This window comes from Cokeromyces recurvatus, assembly GCF_025118155.1.
Source record: "Cokeromyces recurvatus strain NRRL 2243 chromosome Unknown BX663scaffold_37, whole genome shotgun sequence".
NCBI lineage: Eukaryota > Fungi > Mucoromycota > Mucoromycetes > Mucorales > Mucoraceae > Cokeromyces > Cokeromyces recurvatus.
Window position 1 is genome coordinate 147,935 of NW_026251423.1, and position 26,162 is coordinate 174,096.

The 26,162-nt window shown below is 29.5% G+C and overlaps 8 protein-coding genes across 8 annotated transcripts; 3 read left to right on the plus strand and 5 right to left on the minus strand.

Annotated features, from left to right (window-relative positions):
* Nucleotides 1–1,341: 1,341 nt before the first annotated feature.
* BX663DRAFT_523899 (tRNA modification GTPase TrmE) lies at nt 1,342–3,378 on the minus strand. The gene is made up of 6 exons (XM_051529570.1): nt 3,172–3,378; nt 2,816–3,075; nt 2,220–2,756; nt 1,860–2,129; nt 1,701–1,795; nt 1,342–1,645 (listed from the first exon to the last, which is right to left on the minus strand). The coding sequence occupies exons 1-6, from the start codon at nt 3,328–3,330 to the stop codon at nt 1,509–1,511; spliced, it is 1,458 nt and encodes a 485-aa protein (XP_051378710.1). The 5' UTR covers nt 3,331–3,378; the 3' UTR covers nt 1,342–1,508.
* A 115-nt stretch (nt 3,379–3,493) lies between these two features.
* Nucleotides 3,494–4,838, plus strand: BX663DRAFT_523902 (P-loop containing nucleoside triphosphate hydrolase protein). Its single transcript, XM_051529571.1, has 4 exons — nt 3,494–3,818; nt 3,933–4,208; nt 4,273–4,382; nt 4,438–4,838. Exons 1-4 carry the CDS (start codon nt 3,519–3,521, stop codon nt 4,736–4,738), a joined length of 987 nt encoding a protein of 328 aa, XP_051378711.1. The 5' UTR covers nt 3,494–3,518; the 3' UTR covers nt 4,739–4,838.
* Nucleotides 4,839–5,716: 878 nt separating this feature from the next.
* BX663DRAFT_442520 (velvet factor-domain-containing protein) lies at nt 5,717–6,217 on the minus strand (the record flags this gene model as incomplete). The annotated part of the gene is made up of 2 exons (XM_051523515.1): nt 5,717–6,006; nt 6,094–6,217. The coding sequence occupies 2 exons, from the start codon at nt 6,215–6,217 to the stop codon at nt 5,717–5,719; spliced, it is 414 nt and encodes a 137-aa protein (XP_051378712.1).
* A 3,234-nt stretch (nt 6,218–9,451) lies between these two features.
* Nucleotides 9,452–12,918, minus strand: BX663DRAFT_564532 (uncharacterized protein). The gene is made up of 14 exons (XM_051532051.1): nt 12,772–12,918; nt 12,536–12,659; nt 12,450–12,481; nt 12,324–12,395; nt 12,120–12,250; nt 11,833–12,070; nt 11,613–11,759; nt 11,293–11,555; nt 10,441–10,908; nt 10,325–10,380; nt 10,115–10,266; nt 9,937–10,033; nt 9,696–9,862; nt 9,452–9,635 (listed from the first exon to the last, which is right to left on the minus strand). Exons 1-14 carry the CDS (start codon nt 12,772–12,774, stop codon nt 9,522–9,524), a joined length of 2,064 nt encoding a protein of 687 aa, XP_051378713.1. The 5' UTR covers nt 12,775–12,918; the 3' UTR covers nt 9,452–9,521.
* An 867-nt stretch (nt 12,919–13,785) lies between these two features.
* On the plus strand, nt 13,786–14,660 carry BX663DRAFT_479670 (polyubiquitin). Its single transcript, XM_051524325.1, has one exon. It carries the CDS (start codon nt 13,820–13,822, stop codon nt 14,507–14,509), a length of 690 nt encoding a protein of 229 aa, XP_051378714.1. The 5' UTR covers nt 13,786–13,819; the 3' UTR covers nt 14,510–14,660.
* Nucleotides 14,599–18,550, minus strand: BX663DRAFT_234797 (uncharacterized protein). Its single transcript, XM_051521828.1, has 4 exons — nt 17,691–18,550; nt 17,325–17,612; nt 17,116–17,256; nt 14,599–17,045 (listed from the first exon to the last, which is right to left on the minus strand). Exons 1-4 carry the CDS (start codon nt 18,519–18,521, stop codon nt 14,688–14,690), a joined length of 3,618 nt encoding a protein of 1,205 aa, XP_051378715.1. The 5' UTR covers nt 18,522–18,550; the 3' UTR covers nt 14,599–14,687.
* A 489-nt stretch (nt 18,551–19,039) lies between these two features.
* Nucleotides 19,040–20,708, plus strand: BX663DRAFT_523917 (uncharacterized protein; the record flags this gene model as incomplete). The annotated part of the gene is made up of 4 exons (XM_051529572.1): nt 19,040–19,143; nt 19,203–19,235; nt 19,410–19,577; nt 19,631–20,708. Exons 1-4 carry the CDS (start codon nt 19,080–19,082, stop codon nt 20,704–20,706), a joined length of 1,341 nt encoding a protein of 446 aa, XP_051378716.1. The 5' UTR covers nt 19,040–19,079.
* Nucleotides 20,709–22,718: 2,010 nt separating this feature from the next.
* BX663DRAFT_523919 (uncharacterized protein) lies at nt 22,719–24,374 on the minus strand. The gene is made up of 4 exons (XM_051529573.1): nt 24,308–24,374; nt 24,028–24,235; nt 23,244–23,873; nt 22,719–23,176 (listed from the first exon to the last, which is right to left on the minus strand). Exons 1-4 carry the CDS (start codon nt 24,326–24,328, stop codon nt 23,025–23,027), a joined length of 1,011 nt encoding a protein of 336 aa, XP_051378717.1. The 5' UTR covers nt 24,329–24,374; the 3' UTR covers nt 22,719–23,024.
* Nucleotides 24,375–26,162: the final 1,788 nt, after the last annotated feature.

Below are 26,162 nucleotides of genomic sequence, written 5' to 3' on the forward strand. Positions count from 1 at the left end.
TAGTTAACGACCGAATAATATATGTTGTAGATAATGAAGTGTTAGAAGCTTTTAATATTATTTGATGAAGTGGATCAAGAGAGTTTTTTTCAGGAGAATCTAGACATAATTCCTTGAATAATTTTCTGATCCGCATGTTTATTATAAGTCAGCTCATGACACTTGGCCTAGGATCTTCAAAATCTTTGCTCCCAGAAGGATCTAAAAGTATATAGTAAGACATATGATATACAGCTATACATCAATCTAAATACTTTACCAGATTTTCTTTTTGGAGGCATTTCTGTACACTTGAACTGAATTAACAAAAAAATATTTTTTATATCTTATTCGAAATAATAAAGAAAAATTGGTGTCACGATCAGAGTCGCCGACTCTCGACCAATAATTGATGGGTATCAGCATAAATGACTAAAATAGGAGAAAGGGGATGTCACTTAGGTTTTCATTCTGTAGGATCGGTAGATAAAAAAGTTATAAGAAAAAACAAAAACAGTGGGTTAATCTAGATGCTTGTGTGAGTGTTTATTCAATGTAAACTGACTGAAGAACTTTATTGATCCAAGATGATCTCCTTTTACATACATTTATCGTTATTTGTTACTTGTATGAATATAATCATATGAAATTGTCAGTTTTCTGATCCACATTGGTACCTGCACTACATACGGAGCCCAATATTACAGAGTATAAATAATGATTGTAACCAAGACCTGGTGGCTCTAGGTCTTTCTTTCTTACGAATAATGAAGACCCTACATTCTACGTATCCTAATCACTTTACTTGGATTTATTATTTCAAAAACGATAGTTCACTCACTCCACCAAACTCACAGAAATACTCCTTATTGTCCTAAGTAGTTCGAATCTGGGATATTCTCCATGAGGATTGTTCGTTCCGGGATCATTTAAGTTAGGTGAATCATATCCTAATCTGGATGATTATCTTAGTAGTTTGATAGTCTATTGGTGGCCTTTCTTGTTAAATGGAACAAGATTATCGCTTCTTGTTTATACATTCGCCCAAAAACTAAGCGTGTCTCAATATATCCCACTTTCATGTTGATGTCCCACTTTTGTATCTGTGTCCCATTTTCGCATTGGTGTCCCTATCCAATTTTGAAACGACCAAATTTTTTCGCATTGGCCCAACCTAGTTTCTTCGACTGTAATAAGTATAGAAAGCATCATGTCATAAGAAGAGTACAATAAGTGAAAAAAGAAAAACAAAATAGCATGGTTAACCACTTTATCAGTGCTTTCTGACTGATAATACGTCGAATAATAGAAAAGTTTAAGCATTTTAGTTATTATATTATATTAATCTATGTAGAAGAAGGATTTTTTTTTTTTTTTAGTCAAGCATTATTCTACTTTTCTATCTTGAATTTATTAAGATAGAAACAGATACGTACATAAATGAAGATTATTATTATATTTATTAATGTACAAATATGAGAGATTCTTTCTTGTTTTTCTTTTCCTATTAATGTCTTATAGTATGCAATTTACTTTCCTATACAAAATTGTCCAAATAAAGCATCTAGTACATTTTCAACATCAATCTTTCCGGTAATTCTACCCAATGCATTTGCTGCTTGCCTTAACTCTTCTGCCGACAAGACAATTTCTTCATTTGACATATCTAATAATACTATATAAGAAATAGTAATCTTATATATTAATTTATCTTTTTTTACTTAAAAATGACTCTAAGTATTGAATACAGTCTTCTAAATGTTCTCTATGTCGGGCTTGTGTTATTAAAGCAGGATTTGCAATAGATGAATCAAACCTATATTAGAAAATAAATTTATAAATAAATAAATAAAAAAAATAAAAATAAAAACTATCTTTACTTGTCTTTTATAATATTAATTAATTGATTTAAAAAGAGATCAACTCCTTTTCCCGTTGTACAACTCATAGTCCAAATATGTTTGATTCCAATTTCTTTCTTTATCATTGATATGAGTTTATCGATATCCTCTTTACTGTAAGATGACACTGTATCTTCCTTATTCAAGATTAAATAAGTATCCTTATCTATAATATCACGAACGATAGGATCAATTGTAGCTATATCATTTAGTGGTAATAAACAAATCTTTAAATCTGATAATAATATTCTTTATATACATACATATATTAGTCCATCATATACTCAATAATCAACTCCCTCCCTCTCTCTCTCTCTCTCTCTCTTTTCTCGGTTTTACCTAGCTTTTGCTCGTTTAATTCCTTCTATTTCAATTATATCATTTGATTCTCTTAATCCAGCCGTATCACATACAATAACAGGATATCCTCCCAAGTCTAACTTGACCTCTACAACATCTCGTGTTGTACCAGGTATAGAAGACACAATCGCTGCTTCTCTTTTTGCTAATCGGTTTAATAATGTGCTTTTTCCTGCATTGGGTGGCCCTACAATAGCCACTTGTATCCCACTTCGAATCATTTCACCTACATGACTATCGTTTAAATGTGTAGAGATAGAAGTATAGAGTTGCTTAACATCTTTTATAACCTCTTCCATCACACCTTCTTCTATATGTTCATCTTCTCCAAAGTCAATTACTGCTTCTGTTCTGGCCATACATTCAATAATTTTGTGACGCCATTCATCATATCGTTTACGTAACCCTCCTTCAGCTTGTTGTAAGGCTAAACGGTGTTGAATCTCTGTCTCTGCATTCAATAGATCGGCTAATCCCTCTAGTTCTGTAAGATCTAATTTGTCATTATCGAATGCCCTTATAAAACCTTGAGATCGTTTGTAAAATTATATATATATATAGATATTATTTATTACCTTCTTGAAAATTCTCCTTGTTCAGCCATCCGAAAATCGGGTATTGCACGTAAAGCATTCAAGACACTTTTGACAACTGCGTTACCACCATGAATTTGAAACTCAACAGAGTCTTCACCTGTGAAACTATGAGGTCCTGGAAACCAGAGAACAAGACCTCGATCTAAAACTTGACCTGTGTGAGGATGTCGAATTCGTCTAAAATAAGCTTTACGGGCATCCATTAGGCCACTCTTGATCAATGTCATTTTTTCAACTGCCTATGGAAAAAAAAAAGAGAGAGAGAGAGAGAGAAAGAAACATAATAAAGTTAAGGAACTCTATATCTATTTTATTTTATTTTATTTATTACATGCCTCCAAAGCATTTCGACCTGAAATTCGAATGACTGCTACACCCGCCTTACCAGGTGCAGAAGAGAGTGCATATATTGTCTGCGGCCTAGCAACTGTATAGAAACGACAAGCTTGTTTTAACTTTAGTTGTAATGGTGATTTAAAAAGTTGGAATAACATTTTAAAGACTTAAATTAATAGAGGACGATGATAATGATGATGATGATGATGATAGAATTTCCTTTTTTTTTTTTTTTTTTTTTTTTTTCTTTTGCTGGTATTAAAATAGTTGTAAAAAGGGGAAGAAAGAGCCCCGGATAATCAACTCTTTATTATTATTATTATTATTATTTTCTTTTATATCAACGATGCAAAGATATAGATTACTAAACTCCTTTTTAAAACAAGAAAGGCTATTAGAAAGAAATAAGTTATCAATACGAGCATTTTCTTCATTAGCTACAAAAAACAATTGCAATCTCACTCAAAATGATAATACTTCACAATTATCTAATCGACAGAGATTTAAACAAATCCAACCACCCGCAAGTCTCTATGAAAAACTTGAAAGGCTTGGATTTAATAAATTACCGAAAACACAAAGATATGGAGGTTTAAATAAAGAAATAGCAAAAAGGAGACGGCAAATACATGAACCCCACTATTCTGTAAATTGAAAAAAAAAAATATATATATATATGTATACATATATACACTATATACATATATATATACACTCTATTTTACTTCAACGATATTCTTATTTTGTTTAAAAAAAAAAGCTTCCTTTACTCTCTTTTTATGCAGGAGCAAAACAAGCAAGTTCATTTCCAGAAGAAACACTAGATGAAATAGCTTTTGTAGGTAGATCTAATGTTGGAAAATCAAGTTTAATTAATAGTTTGGCAGAAACAACCGTTGTCAGAACATCAGATAAGCCAGGATTAACTCAACAAATTAATTTTTTTAATGTTGGAAGACTGTTTTTTATGGTTGATATGCCTGGATATGGGTTTGCATTTGTAGATGAAGAAGAAAGACGACAATGGAGAGAATTGGTAAATTTTATATGTATTTATTCATAGAAAGGGTGCAACTTAATTCTATTATTATTATTACCAGATGGAAACTTATTTTTCAAAAAGAAAGACTTTAAAGAGGATTTTTGTTGTACTTGATGCAAGACATGGGGTAAAAGTAATAGATACCGAGTTTTTTGAAATGTTAAACAGGTAGAAACTGCAGATCTTTTATTTTATATACAAACTAACTAACTAATAATATTAGACAAAATATCAAATTTCAAGTCGTATTAACAAAGTCAGATTTAATGATACTGCCCAATTTAGCAAGACGAGTTATCACAGTACAAAATGATATAAAGCGTTATCATAATGCAATTCAGGATGTCATCATTGTCAGTTCAAAAAGATACTCTGGTATTAATCAATTTAGAAAAGAAATTTTATTTTTAATGGGACATTTGGAGACAAAGGAGTATTATGAAGACATTGAAACGAAGAAAAAAGAAGAAAAAAGGAAAAGCAACAAAAAGAAATTAATTAAAAAACAAATGAAGTCTAAATAAAATATTAAATTAGAGAAAGAGAAGATCTATAGAATAGATAGTTTTTATTATTATTATTATTACTATTTCTTGTATAATAAATAACGACGACTAGAATTCATGTTAATCTTGTCTTTTATTAGTAGTAGAAGCTAATTGCATCATAGCGACTGCAGCGTTCACTTCAACAACTTCATTTTGTTGTTGTTTCTGATTATGACTCGTTATAAAGAATAAAGAGGGTGATGGACTACTAACGTCAGATATAATAGAACGTAAAGGAGGTAATTGGATAACTTCATTATCTAATAATAAAGGCTGTTGATAATGGTTAGAAGGAGGACAAAGAATTCTTCTAAGAGATGAATGTTGATATTTCTGTAAGGACATGCGACGAGGTAATGATAGTGTATCAATAGCGAGTGAAGGAGTCGATGGATAATGAGAATCGGCTGACTGTCTTCTTAAGGGCAGCAAGAGAGTCTCCTTTTCTGTATTAGAATGAAAACTTTTGCTATCGTCTATTAATTTAAATAAAGAGAGTTGGGGAGGTGGTGATGGCATACTATGATTGTTATCTTGATAATGCTTCGGATGGGAGAAGGTGTTATAGTGTTTATTAACATAATAACCGCCAAGTCGGCTATGATGATCATAAAATTGATGAGGAGGTGAATAAAGTACTGTGTTATTACGCTTGCTTTGCCTTTCATTAGTCATTATTGGCTGCTGACAAGATAATAAAGACCGAGGACGGTCATGACGAGGTACATGACTCATACGACTCTTTAGATGGCCTTTCCTTGATGTATGATCATTTACTGCAGAAACTGACCAAGGAGAAATTGTATTTGCTGATAAATGATTAGGAGTAGTTAATAGTGATTGAATACATGGTTTGTTTGAATTCTTTGTTGTATCAACTAACTCAAGAGTATCTTCTTGTATTGATAATTTTCTTTTACGTGTACCCATCCTATATATCATTTAAAATATTAATTATTTATATAATGGTGTGTGTGTGTGTGTAAGCATTCTAAATAAATACATTTGTACACGGTGCTCCTTTCGAATTCTAATTCTTACACCTTGGTCTGAAAATGAACGGGATAAGAAAGTAGACTCAAGGACACCAGGAAAAGTCTTTGATGAATAGACTTGAAAAATATTAGAATAAATCGATTTTAAATTAGTTACTCCTGTTTTGGAAATTTCAAACATGGAGAACTTCAATTTGAACTGGCCTTCCAATTTGACAGAAAGATCTCCAAATACAAAAAATCCGCCATCTTTTTTTTTATTTAAAACGAAAAATAAACAGTGAATATGACTCTTTTTTTTTTGGAGGAGGCTTATTTATTCATGATTTAACATACCGTGATTGTTTACATCCTTTAATTTGTACATAGAAGAAGAAGTTTGTCCTGATAATATATTATTCTGATTTACTGTATTGATAATTTCTTCGTGAGTATTTGAATCAATTAATGTAACACACATAAAAATGTATGGATTTTGTAAAAATTCTCTACATTATGGGAAGAAAAAAAAAGGTTATGATATATTATCATTTATAAACATCTTTATTAACATTCTATTTACTGAGTTTCTTGCATGGTTGAATTATCAAGCTCAATTTGTACAATTGGAGGTGGGTCTACTGGTCTACGGTCTACATATCACTGTTAAAAAAAAACTCTTCCCCCCCCTCCTCCTCCTCCTTCTCCTTCTCATCTGCCCCCTATATATATGTATGTATATCATTGTATTTACCTCTTTCGTTATTAGTGCTTAAACGAGTTTGAATAGGCTGTTGACGAATTTTAAGTATAAGCTGTCTAAAAGTTAAAAAAAAAGGGCATTAACTGATAACTATATACATCTATTTGTATTTTAATATTACTCTGAACAAATTTGATCCATAGCATTTGAATAATTAGATAAATACTGATAATTGTGTGATGCAGTTCCTCTACCAGACATTGTTTTGAATAAGTAACAAAAAATTAAGAACTAAAAGATGATAGTAATGCTTTGTCTAGAGAAGAAATACAGAAAAAGAAAAGGGAAAGATTTATGGATAATTTATTCTATTTTATTTCTTTTGCTAATCCGGAATATTAAACGGCTTTACAAAGATGACTAAATTCAACTTTTTCTTATGTATACTAAAAGGAAATAAAAAGAAGAGAATAGACTAAACCTTTTTTTTCCTCTTAATATATATATGTGTAAATACACTATACAGAAGCAATAGCTAAATATGAATTTATCATTAGATTATAATTCTATATACCTCTTTTTTTTTTTTGCAATTTGGACCCTTTTTTTTTATGATTTAGTATATTATAACTTTATTACATATTGGTAACCTTTGAAAAGTAGCCAGGAGAAAGAAAGGCTGCATAAATGACCAAAATAAATATTCATGATATCAAAAACCACTGCCAAAAGGCCCGAGAGAAAGAAACAGAAAAAGTAGAATACACAATGTTAATGAGAATACTCTCCTGGTTATAATATATGGAATGCATTATGAATAAGATATAAATATATATGTATATAACTAAGATTAAATCAAAAATATATATTTCTATAGTATCTTATACAAAAGAAGACAAGAAAAATGCATATTTATAAATACGTATATAAAAAAAAAATGCTTAATAACAGATGTTAATTTATATAGAGTAGCATCTGCTTATTAGTTTTACCTGTAATATTCATGAATGATATAAATCCGAGGATAATGTACAGAATATCATAACTGAATGCATGTATTTGCAATTACTTGGTTTTTTATATTATTTTTTATATATTAATAGATATTCTTTAATCTAATTAACGAAAAAGAAAAGAAATATAGTTTTGATCTATGATAAGATTACTATTGGATATAATTAATGCATTTCATGCCTTATGTAAGGGAAACAAAGAAACTAACAATAACTAATAGGTAATCATAACCTAAATTATACATATATGATTTCTATTCTCCTGTACCTTATGTCAATTACTTATTTTTTTAATAATTAGCTTGCATATAGATAAAATTTGGTATTTCTCATAATATAGAACAGAAATAGCGGCTTATATTTGAATACATTAGGAAAACAAGAAATGTATAATATATATCCTTTTAGTTTATTTATAGAGAGTATAATGAATCATATTGTCATTATGCTTTTTTTTTTTTTTGCAGTGAATATAAATAGGAACAGATATATATATATATATTTATATAAATATCGAATAATTATGTATATATACATGAAAATGTGCACTTGATATGTAGTTTATTAATAATGCTTTAAAATAAGAAAGGATTTGTCGAGTTTTATAATAAAGTTTATGTAGTAGTAGATAATACACTATTATTGATATAGCTAGACTGTATGAGCCATACTCATTTACTATGAAGCCAAATAATGATTCTCGGTCTAGATCATTTATACATCTGTTGTTGTGCTCCTCATAAAAAATATATAAAAAAGTTTAGCAAACAATACATTTTAAGAAAGTGGTTGAAATTACCGAAACAAAGACTGAAAATGTGATACTTGCTCTCTGAATCATGCTTTATCTTCCTTTAAATATAATAACAAAAAAAAAACTTTTCCCCTTTTCATTCCCTATATCTTTCTAAGCCTCACCCCACACACACACACACATCATGGAATAACCTTTAACTAATTAAAACAATACGCAAAATAAACACATATCTGGGGTGTATATAATTGGAAGTACAGGTTTTTCAAATAAGAGACAAAAGAGAATATTACAGAAAGTAGAAGAAGAAGAAAAGAAAATTTTATAAGAATAACAAGCAGAAGATAAGGAAGAGATAAAACTTAAAGAGACCATGTCCTTGTTGTTGAGTCAATTAAAAAAATAGGGTACTTATAAAGACATACTAATAAAAACAGTACATATTTGAATTAACCTTTATGACTGATTTGTTTAGCCTTAGGAAACTTGGTATTATTGAGATCACACACAATGACATATGAATCTTTTAAGGGGTCCATTTAGTGATGAAGTCCTAAAGAAGCTTGACCATCTATTGTTAATTGTTGTAAAAAAAAAAAAAAAAAAAAAAAAAAAAAAAAAAAAAAAAAAAAAAAAAAAAAAAAAAGTTATTCAACATATTATGTACTGAAGAAATCGATCAAAGAGACTTTATGTGAGATAATCAGAACACCCATTATAAATCCAAAAGACTACCGTCCAAGAAAGCACTATAATTTACGAGTGGTGGAGAGAATAGTAGGAAGATGGTAACCATTTAAAGTGAGTGATATTTAAGATGTAATAATTCTAACACATAAGATTGAACTCATATACTCTTTAATAAACCTGTGGCCACAAGAAAGTATGGTAAGCTAACTAAGGCTATAGATAGTACAATATTGATGCTTCAAAGCCTATTCTTACCGTGTTGAGTTGAGATGGCAAGTTTATATTACATTATTAACATGCTAGTAGTATTATTAAAGTCGAAACTTATGATACTTAAAAATACAAATAGGATGCAGTCATAACAGCTTTAGACAGTGAGTGTTGATAAGGAAACAGTGATGCTTGTTACGTTTGCAGAAGGTTTTGAATCTGTCCCAACAACACTTTAAAAAATCCATATTATTATTGAATTCATTGAGTATTCTCCCCTCCTCCCTCCTTCATGTAAATGAATATCATTCTTTTTTTTTTTTTTTTTTTAGAAAACAATAGTGTAAAATATTAACATTTTTATTTTATTTTTTATTTTAGTTTGTTCCATAATGAATAAATTAGAAAAAATAATTTACTTTTTTTTATTTGTCGACGAAGCTCTCTTGGCTGTCGGACTTCCAATTACAGTACTGCTATTACTGCTGCTGCTACTACTGGCTGTTTGTGCTGAAGATGAACTCAAACCCTAAAAAGAAAGTTAAAATAAAATGTTATACTACGTCATTTTGACTTTTTTTTCACATACCACTCTCATCAATTGTAAATCAGATAATATATCGTCTTCTTTTAATTTAAATACAAGTGATGGCCCAGTCATTTGTTTCTTTTTATTTGTTTTATTTTCTGCATGATCAGATCCTCTTTTACGTAAATTACGTTTATGTACTCTTAATTGTGGATCTAATATAACATCTATCATTTTATATTAGATTGTTTTTTTCTTCTTCTTCTTCTTTTTTTTGCCCCTTCCCCTATTTTTTATTTACCATAATTCAATTCGCAATTATCTTTATCTTCTTTTAATTTCTTCCTTTTCTCCTCTAATACATTGAATAATCTTTCTCTTATTTCTTGTGTTTCGGCCTATATAACAAATAAAAAAAAATCAGCTTTTCAATACATGCAAATACATGTAGATATATCTATTTATTTATGTATAATTACAGTATATTCTTCTTCAGCTTGGTATATTTCTAATCGAAATTGATTATCAGTTACTTGATTTTGATATTCTCTAAGTAATAAGCTATCATGAATCATCTTTTGCCTCATCAATTCTAAATCCCTTAAACCATCCAGATATAATGCATGTTTATCTGTTACATAACAATTCGGTTAAACATTTAATATAATTAATTTCCGTATTTATTTTACTTCGATGAATATCTTTCAATTCTTGATTAATTGAATCTAACTTTTCTACATAAAGTCTACAATTGTATATTAATAATTAATACATGTATTTATATACATCAAAGTTTTAATTGTACCTTTCTCTTTTCTTTAAAAAATCCTGATTTAATTCTTCCATTAAAGCAGTCATTTCTTTTCGTCTTTTATGTTTTTTAGTATCTCCTAACTCTGCATTGTTGATTGTGTCTGTTGTTGTACTTATTAATTTATGCTTGTTAGTATACCACGGTTCTGGTAATTCGTCTGTTACTGATTTTGCTGAAGTTAAAGGTGGTAATATATTATTTAGTGAAGAGGGAATTTCTCTTTTTATATGGGAATACAATGGATATTGTTGTGGTCTTACTGCATAGCCATCAGTAGTTGTGGTATTATATGTACAATGTTCTTCGGAATGACGAATGAAACTATTACCAGTATTGTTTAGTTTTGCATACTCTTTTTCTTCTTGTAAAGAATAGTAGTTATTAACATAAGGTCTTGTTTGTAAATGGTCATTATTACTAGGTAGAGGAAGGGATGACGGTGGTGGCTGTGTTGTTGAACTAAACATATATCAATTATTTATTTCCAACGTTATAGAAGTCAAAATGTAATAAAAGGAAAATAAGAAAAAATGAAAAATAAAAAATAAAAAATAAGAAAAAATAATAAATAAAAAAAAAAAGGGAAAAAAAAATACAGCAAACTAATATCAATATGAATACACACACATATACACTACACCAAACTTTCCTCTTTCTCCTCTACAAATCACTATATACACACATATAATATGATACATAAATAAGCCACTATTTTTTTATATAATGCATCCATTTAATTGGATAATCTTCTTTATTTAACAGGTCTATAAGGAATAAAAATTTGTTTTTTTTTATAAGAAAAAAAAAAAAGCAATTTTGTAAATATAATTCATTTTTACTTACGTTGCATCAATTTGTTTAATGTTAGGTAAAGCAAGTCTGATTTTATTACGATATGTTGCTCTGTTTTTAAGATGCATTGGATTGCCTTCCAGATAGACTGTATGCAATGTCTTGATTGAACCTAATTCTTTTTCTACTTGATCATAACATTCAACATCGAATTTATTGTTATTAGCCCAAAATTCCTCCAAATTGGGTAAATGAGACAAATTCTCAATTCGAGTTAACAAGTTATTAGCAATATCCAACGTATTCAATCTCAGCTATATTACAAGTTACATTAGTATTTACTGTTTATACAATTCACATTGCATACATACATTATGCTCCAAACCTTCAAGTTTTTCGATAGCATTATGACTCATATATAATTCCTCTAAATTATGTAATTCCTCTAGTCCTTCAATCTTTGTCAATCGATTACTTTGAATGCTTAAAGATCTCAAGTTTTTCAAAGCGCTTAAACCCTACCAATGCAATATACATAAATACATGATTGCAAAAAAAAAAAAAAAAAAAAAAAAAAAAAAAAATAATTACCTCTAATTTAGTAATTTTATTTTTTCCTAACCATAATTGAGTCAAATTAGAAAGATTATCCAAATTTTCAATAACTCTAATGCGATTAGCCCCCAATTCAAGATTCGTAATGTTGATCTGTGTGTTTAAATTCTCAATTTTTGATATTTTGTTACTGACAAAATAAAGATCAGTAAGCTCAGTGAGTCGATCGATATTTTTAATATGTTTAATCTTGTTGAAAGAGAGATCAAGACTCCTATTTACCTATATTAATGTAATTTCCGTTTAGTTTATTCTCTTCATACCTTAATTGGGTTAAATTATTTAATCCACGCATGTGAGAGATTTTGTTATCATATAAATCAAGTTCTTTTAGTTGAGATAAAGAGTCAAGACCTTCAATATCAATAATTAAATTTTGACGAAGACAAATACTCTTAAAGAGAGAGAGAGAGAGAGAGAGAGTATGAGCCTATCTATTTGTGATTATTGCAATATCTTGTTTTTACCTGGAGATTATTAAATCTTTCCAAACGAAGATTTGGAATGCTAGTAACACGCATATGAATACAGTCGATGTCCTAAGTAATATAGTATGAATCAAATACTTAATTCATAATTAGTATAAAATTTACTTCTGCATCATCAGGATATTCATCAAGAAGGCCTAAGTTGTAACTAAATTTAATAAAATAATTTTAACACAGCGTAACATATTTACCTTCTTCTGTATTTTCTTCAACTTCATCCTCTGCTTCAGAATCTTCAACTTCACTTTCGAAATTATTATTTGAGACTATAACATCTTTATTTTGTTCATTATCATTTTGAATAATAGCCATTTTCTATAGATAAATTGATGTATAAAAAAAATGGTTTTTATTTTTTTTAATTTTTTATTATTTTTATTATTTTTATTTTTTTTATTTTTTATTTTTTGGTGGACACGCTTCTTACCATATTAAGTTGCAATAAGAAAAAAATCAATCAAGATAACAGTGAAGAAGATTATTTTTGAGTTTGTGACGTTTTAATCATGTAATATCATTTAAAAATAAAATAAAGTAAAATAAAAAGAATAATTATATTACAACTATGCTTGTGTCATTAGATTAGCTCTATTTACTCATAAGAAAATAAAGGAAAATGACGGGAAATCTTATACAAAAGAAAATCTTATTTTAAGGAGTGTATTATTAATATAAAAATTGCTCATTGTCTTTTCTTTTCCTTTTTTTTAGAGAGGGCTCATCGTTATTATCTAACTTCTTTACTGACAACATTTTTAGTACGATCCTTAAACATTTTATTTTGCGTGTTAATACGCGTATTTAGTACTGAGTATTATGAAGACTAATAAAGAATTTGTTATGCAGATTAAATAGTAATAATAATAGAAACAACGCGGAGATTGTTTATTATTATTTTCTTATATTGTAAAAGGCAATAAAATATTACTGTGTAGCAGTGTATTATTGCTTATATTTGTTTATAAGAAAATCCCTGCTTTTTCATAATATATGTTATGTATTACAGAGATGACTAAAATATAGCTAAACAAATGACTTTTGTTACCGATTTATGAAACCATTTTTTTTTTAGTGAAAATGATTAATTTTCATCCTTTACACTACGGGGATTTTTTTTTATTAATCCCGAACTTTTTAATCAAAGAAAAACAAGCTTTAATATAATAAAAAAAAAGAGATAAAATAGATTACATATTTAAACTAAATAAAGAATATGATATGTTAATTTGATAGGCATAAAGAAATAAAAGGAGAAATTAAGAAAGAGAAAATTATACACTATTATAATATCCATCCAATGACGGTTTCTAGAAAAGTACTAACCAATTAAATTCTTCCGTATATGCCGCAGTTCTGTTTTTTTATCGTCATTTTTAGCATATAAATATTCTTTTTTTTTTATTTTCTTATCAATTTCCCTTTTTCCTTTTTTCTTTTTTTTCAGTTTATTATTATTATTATTCTTTATTTATAAAATGCAAATTTTCGTTAAGACTCTTACTGGTAAGACTATTACCCTTGAAGTAGAATCTTCTGATTCTATCGAAAACGTTAAGCAAAAGATTCAAGATAAGGAAGGTATTCCTCCTGACCAACAACGTCTTATTTTCGCTGGTAAACAGCTTGAAGATGGTCGTTCTTTGAGTGATTATAACATTCAAAAAGAATCTACTCTTCACTTGGTTCTTCGTCTCCGTGGTGGTATGCAAATCTTTGTCAAGACTCTTACTGGTAAGACTATTACCCTTGAAGTAGAATCTTCTGATTCTATCGAAAACGTTAAGCAAAAGATTCAAGATAAGGAAGGTATTCCTCCTGACCAACAACGTCTTATTTTCGCTGGTAAACAGCTTGAAGATGGTCGTTCTTTGAGTGATTATAACATTCAAAAAGAATCTACTCTTCACTTGGTTCTTCGTCTCCGTGGTGGTATGCAAATCTTTGTCAAGACTCTTACTGGTAAGACTATTACCCTTGAAGTGGAATCTTCTGATTCTATCGAAAACGTTAAGCAAAAGATTCAAGATAAGGAAGGTATTCCTCCTGACCAACAACGTCTTATTTTCGCTGGTAAACAGCTTGAAGATGGTCGTTCTTTGAGCGATTATAACATTCAAAAAGAGTCTACTCTTCACTTGGTTCTTCGTCTTCGTGGTGGTCAATAAGCAAAGTTAATTAATATTTTATTGTCCTCCTTACATATATTAAAAAAGGAAACTTAAAAAAAAATATATATACATATTGCTTGTTTATTATATAAAGCAATTTTATTTTGTTATATAAATAAAAATAAAAGATATTTCTTTGCATTTACTTAATTTAATGGTTACAATAATTTGGGACTTATACAATCAGTTTTATTAAAAATCGAACAAACATGATTTTAATAAGGTGGATCATCTCTGTGTCTCTTTTGTTGTCTTTGTCTGAATAAATCAAAGTCTGGTGGCCTATTTGGCCCAATACCTTAAAATAACTCAAAAAGTTAATAATAAAAATGAGAGGAAGAATATTTTTTTTTCTCTTACCTTTGTGAGATTGATAATCATCTTCATAATCATCTCTATTTCTTCGTTTCATATTTGGCTTATTTCCACGCATGGGGGTAGTTCCAGTACGTTTATTATATCCGCTGTTACGTCCACTACCACTATTAGAACGGCTATTGTTACCATAATTTCCTCCTCCTCTATTAGATGAGGACTTGTTGGGGGAAATAAATGATCTTTGTTGTTGTAGGTTAGGGCCCTGTTGAGAATGTTGTTGTTGTGATGGTGGTGGTGGTGGTGGTAAGGGTATGATAATGTTACGTAAAAGGTCTACAAGTTCATTAGGTGGAATCATAGGTCCATTAAAGGTTTGAGCAGGTGGTAAATTAGATACAAAATAAGCAACAGCATCGGGTAGAGGCAATGGAGGTGCTGGTGCTGATGGCATCATACCTGTATTAGCGTTCCAATTACCTATTAGTTGTGTCGATGATGATGACGATGATGACGGCAGTGGTGGGGGTGGCAAAGCTTGTTGACTGGGTGTAGAAGGCTGCTGCTGCTGCTGCTGCTGTTGTTGTTGTTGTTGTTGTTGTTGCTGCTGCTGTTGTTGTTGCTGCTGTTGCTGTTGTTGTTGTTGTTGTTGTTGTTGCTGTTGAGGTATGGCCATCATAGGATTAACTTGAACAATAGGTTCCATTTTGGTTTGTTGCTGTTTTTCTTGTGTAGTCAAATTAGGGGGAGTACTAGGAACTACAGTGGTAATGATGGGTGACCCACTTGTAGGATGAGCACTAGGTTTAAAGCTTTGCCATTGTCCAAAATCGGGTCTAGGATAACGTTCAGGATGAACAGGTTCTAGAAGAGGCCTCTTTTGATTATCCTTAAGTAACTGTCGTTGCCCCTGTTGTGACATCTGTTCTTGCTGCTGTGGCTGCTGTTGTTGATGCTGTTGCTGTTGTTGTTGTTGTTGTTGTTGTACAGAAAGATTCATATCTATTTCAACCATACCCTGCAATAGCTGTTTACGAGCCAAGGATCCCAACTCTTGTTCTTCAATAGTATGAATATCTAAATAGCAATACCTTTTCAAAAAGGACTCCATCATATTGATATTAGGATTAGCAAGTGCCTCTATACGTCTTTTTTGAATATTTTGTACAGATGCCAAATCACCATATTTATTTTCATAATTCAAAAATTTAAGCCAAATAGGAGCAGCCATTTCAGCAGGCATAGTAGCCAAAGTTCTTTCAAATAAAGCACGTGTATTATTATCGTCATTCATTTGAATCAAAAAATCCAGGTATTGACAAATAAAATCAGGATTATCACCATATGTCTTTTGGCCCAAACTAAAGACTTTACCGGCAATAGTTGCGTCTTTTGAATTATGATATTCCATCAAGGCATCCGCTACATAGACATGGTAAGTTGAGTTTGTTGCCTTACGTGCTCTAGAAAATAAAGCGCGTGCACTCTTGATGCCATCTGTACGACGTGCGAAACGCATATAATTGATCCAAACTAATGAACAAGCACGAGCAATCATATCTACACGCTCAGTCATCTTTTTTTCAATGGCCTCCTGTTCTTTCTTAAATTGCTTTTCACGAACACGTAACTGTTCTCTTAATTCGCCGTCAATATCATCGGATAAATTCATTGAGGCACGTTCTGCATCAGCCCTTTGTTGAATTTTATCCATCTCCTCTTGAGCTGCTTTCTTTAAAGTATCAATTTCTTCATCTAATTTGACAATAAGTTGATCATAGGCTTGTCGTACATCATCCAACTGTCTTCTAGATTCACATAGTTCCACATAATAAAAATTTAATAATAAACTGGTTGGTAAAATCTCGATACCTTGCTTCAAGACAGAGAGAGCCTTTTCAGCTTTATTATGTTCTTGATAATAGCTGGCAAAACTATACCATATTTCAGGATACAGTCGAAGAACCAAAAAGGCTTGTTGATAAGCATAAGCAACACGATCCATAATAGCCGTCTCATCTTCTAGTTGTAAAGGGTCACTCTTTTCCCATTCAATATATTTTTTCCATAAATCTAATTGCTCGATTTCGTTTAGAGTCCACTGAGGTGGTGAAGCAACTGTGTTTACATTGATATTATCTGTATGTAACTTCATTTCACGTAAAGCAGTACGTGCAGTCATATAAGCTGAAGATTTTTCACCCAAAAATTTCTTTGCCTAATTAAGAATTATCAGTATATGGATGTATAGCCTTTTTTTTTTTTTTTTTGTTTTCTATAAACTTTACTGTTAAACGATTCAAGTTGTTTTCCCATTGATCATATTCTTTCCAGAGGTGTTCAACGTTATTTAAAGGGATTGTTACAGCTTTTTGGTAAGCACGACGCATTGAATCCATCTTACGTTGTTCTTCCCATGTATTTGAAGTCTAATCATATTATATAAATACAAATAAGATTATAATTTTCTTCTCGTTATATGTATATATGTATATACCTCTGCAGATTTTAAGAAATAAATGTAATCTGCCCAAATAGGCCCAGCATCTTTGTCAATACCCACGTTACCTAATACGTATTCATAGGCTTTTTCGATAATACCTCTTGCTTCAGGAGTTACAGCAGAACCACTTTCTCCAAGATTAATACGACGAATATAACCAAGATAAAACTTCCAAACGTCGACAGATAAAACCGTTTTAAGACAACGTGTAAATAAAGCCTCCACTTCATTAAAATTGGAATATTTGAGTTCTAATTCAAGATAAGCAAGCCAGTGCTTTGGCTTAAGTTTATATAGATATGTGAGAATTAAATAAAGCACTTTAGAAAGGGGGAGGAGGAAAAAAAAAAGAAAACTTACTGAAGTGGGAAAAACTTTTAAGAAACGTTCATAAACATCACGAATGATTTGTAAATCACCAGTTTGTTGAGCATCATTCATTAAACTGGACCAAGCCTCTATGTCATATTTCGATTCTTTAATGCGAGCTTCTAAACGTTCTTTCCTTAAATTAGCTTTATTAACAGCTGGATCATTTAGCTTTTGTTGTTGAGGGCTTTGTTGAACAAAGGCCGTGACAGGAAGCTGCCAGGAAGCAGGCGCACTTAATAAGGGAGTATTTGTTGCATCATGGTTTATTTCTTCCATGGGTGCAACATGTTCGGAATCCTTTGCTTCTTCTATCTGTGTTGACTCAGCCTCATTTGCCTCGTCTTGACTAACTGTGTTTTCATTTGCAGTATTGTCATTTAAAGTATTTTCAGTTATAGTAGTGTCATTTACAGTATTGTCAATTGCAATGTTGTCATTTACAGCAATATCATTTGTAGCATTATCGCTTGCAATAATTTCACCTGTACTATTTTCATTCAAAATGTTTTCACTTGTAGTATTCTCGTCTTTCGTATTTTCACCTAAAGTATCTTCATTTACAGTATTTTCACTTTCAGTATTTTCATTTGTTCTATTTTCACCTATTATATTTTCATTGATCACAGTTTCATTGATTATAGTATCAGAAGACTCCAATGGAATGACGCTATTTTCAGACAAGATCGTTTCTGCTGGTTCTTGATTATTGTTTGTCAAAACTGGTTGAACAGGCTCAGCATTTTCTTCCATCACTATATCCTCTCTTGTTTGCTCTGTCGGGGGATCTATAATATTATTTACAGGCAAATCTGTGTCCATTACAACAATAATAACAAAAAAAAAAAAAAAAAAAAAAAAAAAAAAAAAAGAAGGATAAATATACTATTTATGTAAGTAATACGTTTTATTAGAAGATTTTTATTGTTTTGAAAATGGTGACCATTACTAAATTTTTTTTTTTTTTTTTGAAATTCAGATTAGCTGTGCTTTTTATAGACACACTTAAATCTTCTGCTGTTGTATAAAATAAACTACTAGAGTGTAATTGAAGCATAAAAAAAAAATCCTCCTTTTTGATAAATAAGGCTTAAATCTACTTATAGTTCTCCCTTGTTGTTGTTGTTGTTGTTGTTGTTTTTAAGTAAACTCGTAAAGAAAAAAAAAAAGGAGGGGGAAGGGGAGTAAAAGAAGAAAAGAAGGGGAAAGTTAAATGAAATAGTAAAAGCCTTAATATGAAGATATAAAATACATATTCAACAGAACTATTTACCCGAAATATATAAAAAACTAAATTCTCACTTCTTTTTTCTTCTTCTTCTTCTTCTTTGATCTTCTTTTTCCTTCTCTTTATAAAACAATAATAGTCAACTACTATTCATGTATTCCTTTGATTTTGCTATTCAAATAAGTCGTATATGTATGGATGAGATACAGAAAAGAGGTATATAACGAAATTTTATTGATTAAACCAAAGCTTATTTTTTTTTATTGAGTAAATAGGATTAAGTGAGCGTAAAATATTACGCAAATCTGGTGAGTGTATTCTACCTCTATTAATGAATTCCTATTATTCAATAGTATACAAACAAACATATTATCTTTTATATCATATATACATATATTTATTTATTTTATCTATCTCCTCGTTTTATTATAAGTATCTCCTCTATTTATAACAGAAACTAAATGATCCCATTATAATAATAGTTCCTAATGGTACCTTAATTTTAAAAGTCTTTCGAAAACATAATTGTACACCAGAAGACCTTACTCAAGTTAGTATTCATTCTGTTGCAACATTAATGCAAGATATTATCTGGTGTTGTCACGAACGTTTAATGACAAGAAAAATATGGCGAACTATAAATTATGAAAGTAAGTCTATATACAAACACACACACACTTTCTATAAAACTTATATATAATAGCTTGTACATTGGATGAACTTTCTCAATATATAACGAAAAAGGGAAAGAGTTTTCTTTTAGAGTTATTGGATTTTCTTATTAAAGTCATGCAATACAAAGATATCAATTTAATGGATGCTTATAGATTAGGAGAAGCGATGGGGAAGATAGTCTTGGGTCCTTTGGATTGTGATCCAATCCTTGCTGAAAAGGCGAATCACTTCTTGACCCGTATGATCATTGAACACTCCAAGAATTATAAACGGCATCATCATCCTTCAACTTTATTCAAACTGAAAAAGAATCATCATTTATCAAGGTATTCTGCCACTAGTCATTTGATAACACCCACCTCTAAGACTGAGGCAGCAAAGGCAAAGACCAAGTCTTATAATAGACTTATTCAAAGAATTCAAAGAAGAAACTTTGATTGGATTTCAATTGCCCATATTGCCCTCTATGCCATGTTGGAAAATGATTATAAAGCAACCGAAGAAAGTAATAAGACGTTGGATGAATGTTATATATCTATCTTTTCTACTCATCTAGATCCTTCACAAGCTCATTTATCACCTCTTTTATATCGTCTTATCACTACTGGAATTGAAGGATTACATAACAGATTAATACTACTTGACAAGGACCCATTTAACACAAGGACACACCAGTTTGAAAACCAAATTTGTGTTGCCTTTGATGACTTCATACCCTTAATAAAAAAGGGAAATCAGTACCATGATGAAACAAATTTTATGAATGAAAAGACAACAATGAGATGGAATAACAAGATAAAATCAATTCCTCTTTCAATGTCTCATATGAAACGACTTTATCTTAAAAGACAGCCCAAGTCATCACATACGATCATGTCTGAGGGTAGTACTAGTAGTGATGAAGAAACAATTGCAATCGTTCCAAGCAAGGAAAGTCAATTAGAGCACTTTTGTAGTCAAAAAGTGTATTATCCTGATATTATAAGAGAAGAAGAAATATCAAGTCAACAGCAAGCGAAAGGAATGATGAAGATGATAACTAAAATGGGAAATTCTATGCCCATTAAAAAGGATACAGTCAATACACCTCCAATTTATTATTAATTCACAATAATAAAATGTGAAAGCTATTGCATAAATATAAACATGAATATATACAAATGCATATGCATATACACACTTTTAGCTATTAAAAGGGAATCATAGATTGATATAAAATTTTATTTTACATTACTGGGAAGGGCTAATTATAGATCAGAGTTGGTTCGAAACAGTAATAATGTGAAAAAAAAAAATACATAAAAAATAGATAGATCCTATTTACCTTGATAAATACAAGAAGTTCTTAATCTTGTTATCAAACAAGATCTAGTCTTCAAGGAAATCAGAGGAAAATACTGTAATAATTGTCAAGTGAATAGCACAATATGTGATGCAAAAAAAAGGTATACGAGAAAGATGACGAGAAACGCTTACAAGATAGTAAGAAGCAACAAATCAGTTGGTAATAAAAAAAAAATTCAGTCTTATCATACATACTACCAATTTCTATAAAAGGCCTTAGAGTAAGATTTCCAGAAATTATACTTTGGTGGACAAAGAATACATACATTCGCTTGAAATTTTTGAATTGAATACTTTACCCAGTAATCCTTTATAGCCATCTTGTCTCACATATCTGTTTAGTTTGTATGAAGTTGGAAACACTTGTATTTTCATGAATGTTTCATAATGACATCTATATATGTATACATATTATATAGGGATAGAATTCTCGAGTAGAAAAATGCTGTGTTTTTATTAATAAAGCAGGTTTTAATAAGTATATTTAAAAAAAATAAATAAAAGAAATGACAAAGCTTAAAAGGTTAAAATAAACACTAAAAGAGATATACTCTGGTAAGTGTTTCATAGAGTTTATTTCTATGAATGCTATAAGAAGTTTGGGTCAAATAGACTAACATAAAAGGGTGGTATTACAGAAAACACTGTTATTTATAAAATCACTGAGGTTTGAAGTCTAACTGTATTGTGCGGATATAAAGTCATGTACTTTTTCATCTTATTCATCGTTTTTAAACTCTATTGAATTATTCTGGTCCAAAGTTAAGAGAAGTGCCAGAGCGGGAGAGGGGGGGGAAGATTATTACTTCACTGCGGATAATAACAATTTGAATACAAGGATGTTGGAACTAGTATCAGTTAATGACCATTGCATAAATTGAATAAACCCATTCGTATTTATTTATTGTTTTTTTTTTTTGACAGACGTCTAGCTCTTGAATGAATGCTTGAAAAATGTCTATAGTCAATGGAGCTATTCAGACATTTAATATTCATGTACATAGATTTATAATATATATATGTATCTATCATTTTCAATCTTATAAATCTACACATTATTTTGTATGTAATCAATATAGGATTTTCTATAATAAAGTTGTTCTTTAATAAACCTTACTGCTAACGCACAGACATACGTGAATACATATATTATTATTATTATTGTATAATACTCATATTATACATTTAATGTAACTTTCTTCTTCTTGTATATAACCACCCCAATTCTGGTAACAATGTCTAAAATAAGACATAAAAATGGTGGTTTCACCACTTTTTATTGTATTTAAAAAAGAAAAAAAAAGAAGGTCCTTTTTATTGCTACTTTATGATTCACATATTAACATTTAAAATAATATGTAAATTATCCATTAGGGTCCCATGATTTATTACTACAAAAAAAATGTCAAATGTATAACTGAAAATCACTATTTTCGTTTTCTTTTCTTTTTTTTTTCGAGTATGTAGTAATACACCATTGAGAAAAAGTATATCTTTTGTTTGATGCTGTACTACTGAGGTATATTATTATTTTTTTTTTTTTGTTAAATAAGAAGCTATTACTTTATTCAACAAATTATGTCACTAAAAGGGCTGATGACAATAAAACATGTTATACCTACAAATCAGCTTCTTTTTATTACTACACAATAATAACATATAATCTTTTTATACAGTAGAATTCAATAGGAAGAATGATACATTTTGTAAAACGCAAAAAAAAAAAAAAAAAAAAAAAAAAAAAAAAAAAAAAAAAGATCAAAAAGAAATGAGTAGCATTTATACATGCATATACATATATGTATGTATATTTCAAATGGATAGGGGTCATCACTTAACTATTCTGTCAAACAGTGACACATCATTATTCTCCTTTTATAGATCTCGGTAAAGTAAATAATGATGATAAAATTACAAATGATAATTATTTAATAATAATAAAAAAAAAGAATGTAAATAAAGGGAGAAGGAGAATAGAATAATAATAATATACAATGGTAATAATATAAACAAAAAAATGGAGAGAGAAAGTTATTAAGGTAGACCCTCCCTTTTTCTTTCTTTTCTTTTCTTTCTTATTAGTGTATAGATGATATTTTCGAATGGTTCGTTTCCATTAAACTTGACTTGTTTAAAAACGTCATTTTTTGATTTGAATGATAAATAGATTGCTGCTTTTGTTGATAATGAAGCTCATTCTTATTATTCATTGTAGGTAAAGAAGAATCATCTTTAGGAAATAGAATAAGTTTAATTAGAATGATAATAAAAAAAAAATGACCCTTTTGATTACTTACAAAGAGAATTAGAATAGTATTGTTCATTCGTATAAATATCATATCGCTTTGTGTTTGCATGATTCACTAAGAGAGAATGTGGATGTTTAAGGTCAGGATGTGCCATGATATGTGCTGTTAGACTTTCAGATTCTAGCATTGGTTGTAAGATTCGACGTCTAGCATTAATAAACCAATTACTGATTTGATTTACAGTCAGACCCGTATGACGAGCAAGATCTATTTTTTCTTTTTCTGCAGGATAAGGATGCTTTTTATGTTGAATAAGCCATTTTCGAAGAAACTCAGTAACATTTTTTGGTAGATTTCCTCGACGTCTTTTCTTTGTTGTTGTTGTTGTTGTTGTTACAGTATCAGACAATGTTTGTGTTGGTTTTAAAGATTTTAATCTAGACTGTCTTTTCTGTCGTGAAGATGATATCATTTTAAATTTTTCTTCTTCTATCCTATCAGAAGAGAAATGATTTGAAGTAATGGAAGGTGAATTCTTAATGAGTGGCGGTCGAGAATTTCTCACATGATGATCTATTGTGACAATACTATCACCAGAACTTGAGCTTGAAGAGGAACTAATATTTGATGTTGTACTTGTACTTGGCAACACTTTGATATCTTTATTATTTAAACAATCTAAAAAAAAAAAAAAAAAAAAAAAAAAAAAAAAAAAAAAAAAACGAGGGAAAAAAAGAGAGAGAGAGAAAACAATAAGATAATAATTATGCTATTTAGTGCACTGATTATTTGTACTACTACACATGTACTACTTTTTTTTTCCTTTAGTTACCTGAAATGTCTGTTATCAAGTTTGTAGATAATTCAATCCAAAATTGTGCATTTTGATTTAACATTTCATTGGTCTTATTTCGATGACGATCTATAGCTGTACGGTGTTCATGTAAATTAGCATTTAATTCCATTGAAAGTTGAGTTGATGGGTTATCATGATATAGAATTAAAGGACAGAATGACCTATTTTTGTTTATGGTTGAACGCTGTTATAAATAAATATTTATATCAATACATAAAGAAGAAACAGATCTAATATTTATTTTATTTTCCTATACCTTTTGGAATATATTTGTCATTTTATTGATATAATAGAGAAGAGAATTTCTTAAAAAAAAAAAAAAAAAAAAAAAAAAAAAAAAAATAGGTATTAGAATAAATGAAAGAGGAGGAGAAAAATAAACTATTTTGTCATAAAATAGACATATTTATATAGAAATGTCGAGTCGTTGAATAATCTTATTTGATTTTCACCTGATAGATTTTTTTTTTGATTATGGGATTGTTGTACAGTAATTTAGGCTTGCAAAGTATATATATTTTTATACATAATATATATATCCATATATACACATACATACATCAGTTTAGATGATATATGTAGATTGTATCATATGCAGCATATATTCTAGTCAATACATCTCGACCTGTGATTTATCAACGAGAAAAGTGCTATCTAATGTGTATAAAATGAGAAAAAAAAAGAAATGAAGAATTGTACAAAATTATAGTATCATTCTTCTAGTGTTACTTAAAGCTTAAATCATATGATTGATAAATATGAAATGGATAAATAAATCTTAACAGGACTCTTTTAGTACAAATTCCTTTATGTTATTCGGATTTACTTACTTCAGGTAGTAATAAGGAGAAAGAATTCAATCTCATTTACTTTGTACGATTAAAAGGACTTTAACGTTTGAACACAGTAAATGGTTTCATCTCTTATTACTCTGTATTCCATCTTTGTGTATAGAATTAAAAATGTCATCCTATAAATCTTTGTTTTCTTATGGTTATATATGTTTCTATTTTACATGCAGGTCAAGTGTTATAAACATTTAATAATAATAACAAGAATAATAAAATAGGGCTGGGTATGTTGATATACAGTAATGATGTATACTTTAGACACTTTCTTTTTTTTTTCTTTTTTTTTTCTTTTTTTTTTTTAATTTATTCATAATCTGCTGATCACATCAATAAGTAACCATAGTCGTAAAAGAATGTATTCGGTTGAATATCCCGGAGCAAAGGAAGATGATGATGCTTCATCAAGGTACTTTTCATTTCTCCCAGAAACAAGTCAAAAAAAAAGGGGGGGAGAGAGGGCACGGACCAGCTGATTACTTTCAAATGTGTCTTTTTATCTAATTTGTAGTAACTTGATTTTATAAGGTTATACAAAGGTGCATGTACAGCTTTTTTTTTTTTTGAAACGAGAAGCATTGATATATGTGGTATTTTGTAACATTAATTTTTAATATATTCACCTAAAAGAAAAGAGCAATATTTATAAAGTGGTAGAAATCTGAGATCGCTTGCCTTTTTTTTAAGTGGAATTACTCTATTTTACATATAGCATCATCTATGAGTATAGTTACGCATGTGTCAATTCACTGAATTTTTTTTTTTTTGTGGCTTGCTATTCTATATACTATTTGCTGTCAGATACCATATAAACTAAATTGTATTTCTCTTGTTACAAATTAGAATTTAGTATTATATCTGTTCAAATAAATCTTCTTTCAAATAGATTGTCTCCACCTTTAATAAACATTAAACTGTAAAATTATTTTTTCCTTTACAATTAGCCTTTTGAATCTTTTAATGTAATAGTCTAAATTATACTACTTTGTAATATAGAATTTACCTATTTAATCTTTATAAATTGTAAGTTAACATAACCTAGACTGCATGTGAATGATATAAAATACTCTAGTAGGAATTCATTATCTTTATCCATTTAAGCGACTGAAAAACCATATATACCAAATTTTATGAAATATTTTATAAATATAGTTACTAAGGAGTTTTTGATAAAGATGAAAGTCAAGTGATGAGTCAGTTAGTGGAAAATGGGGCTTTCCTTCCTCTCGCACCTTCACCTACAATCATAGCTAAATATTGACG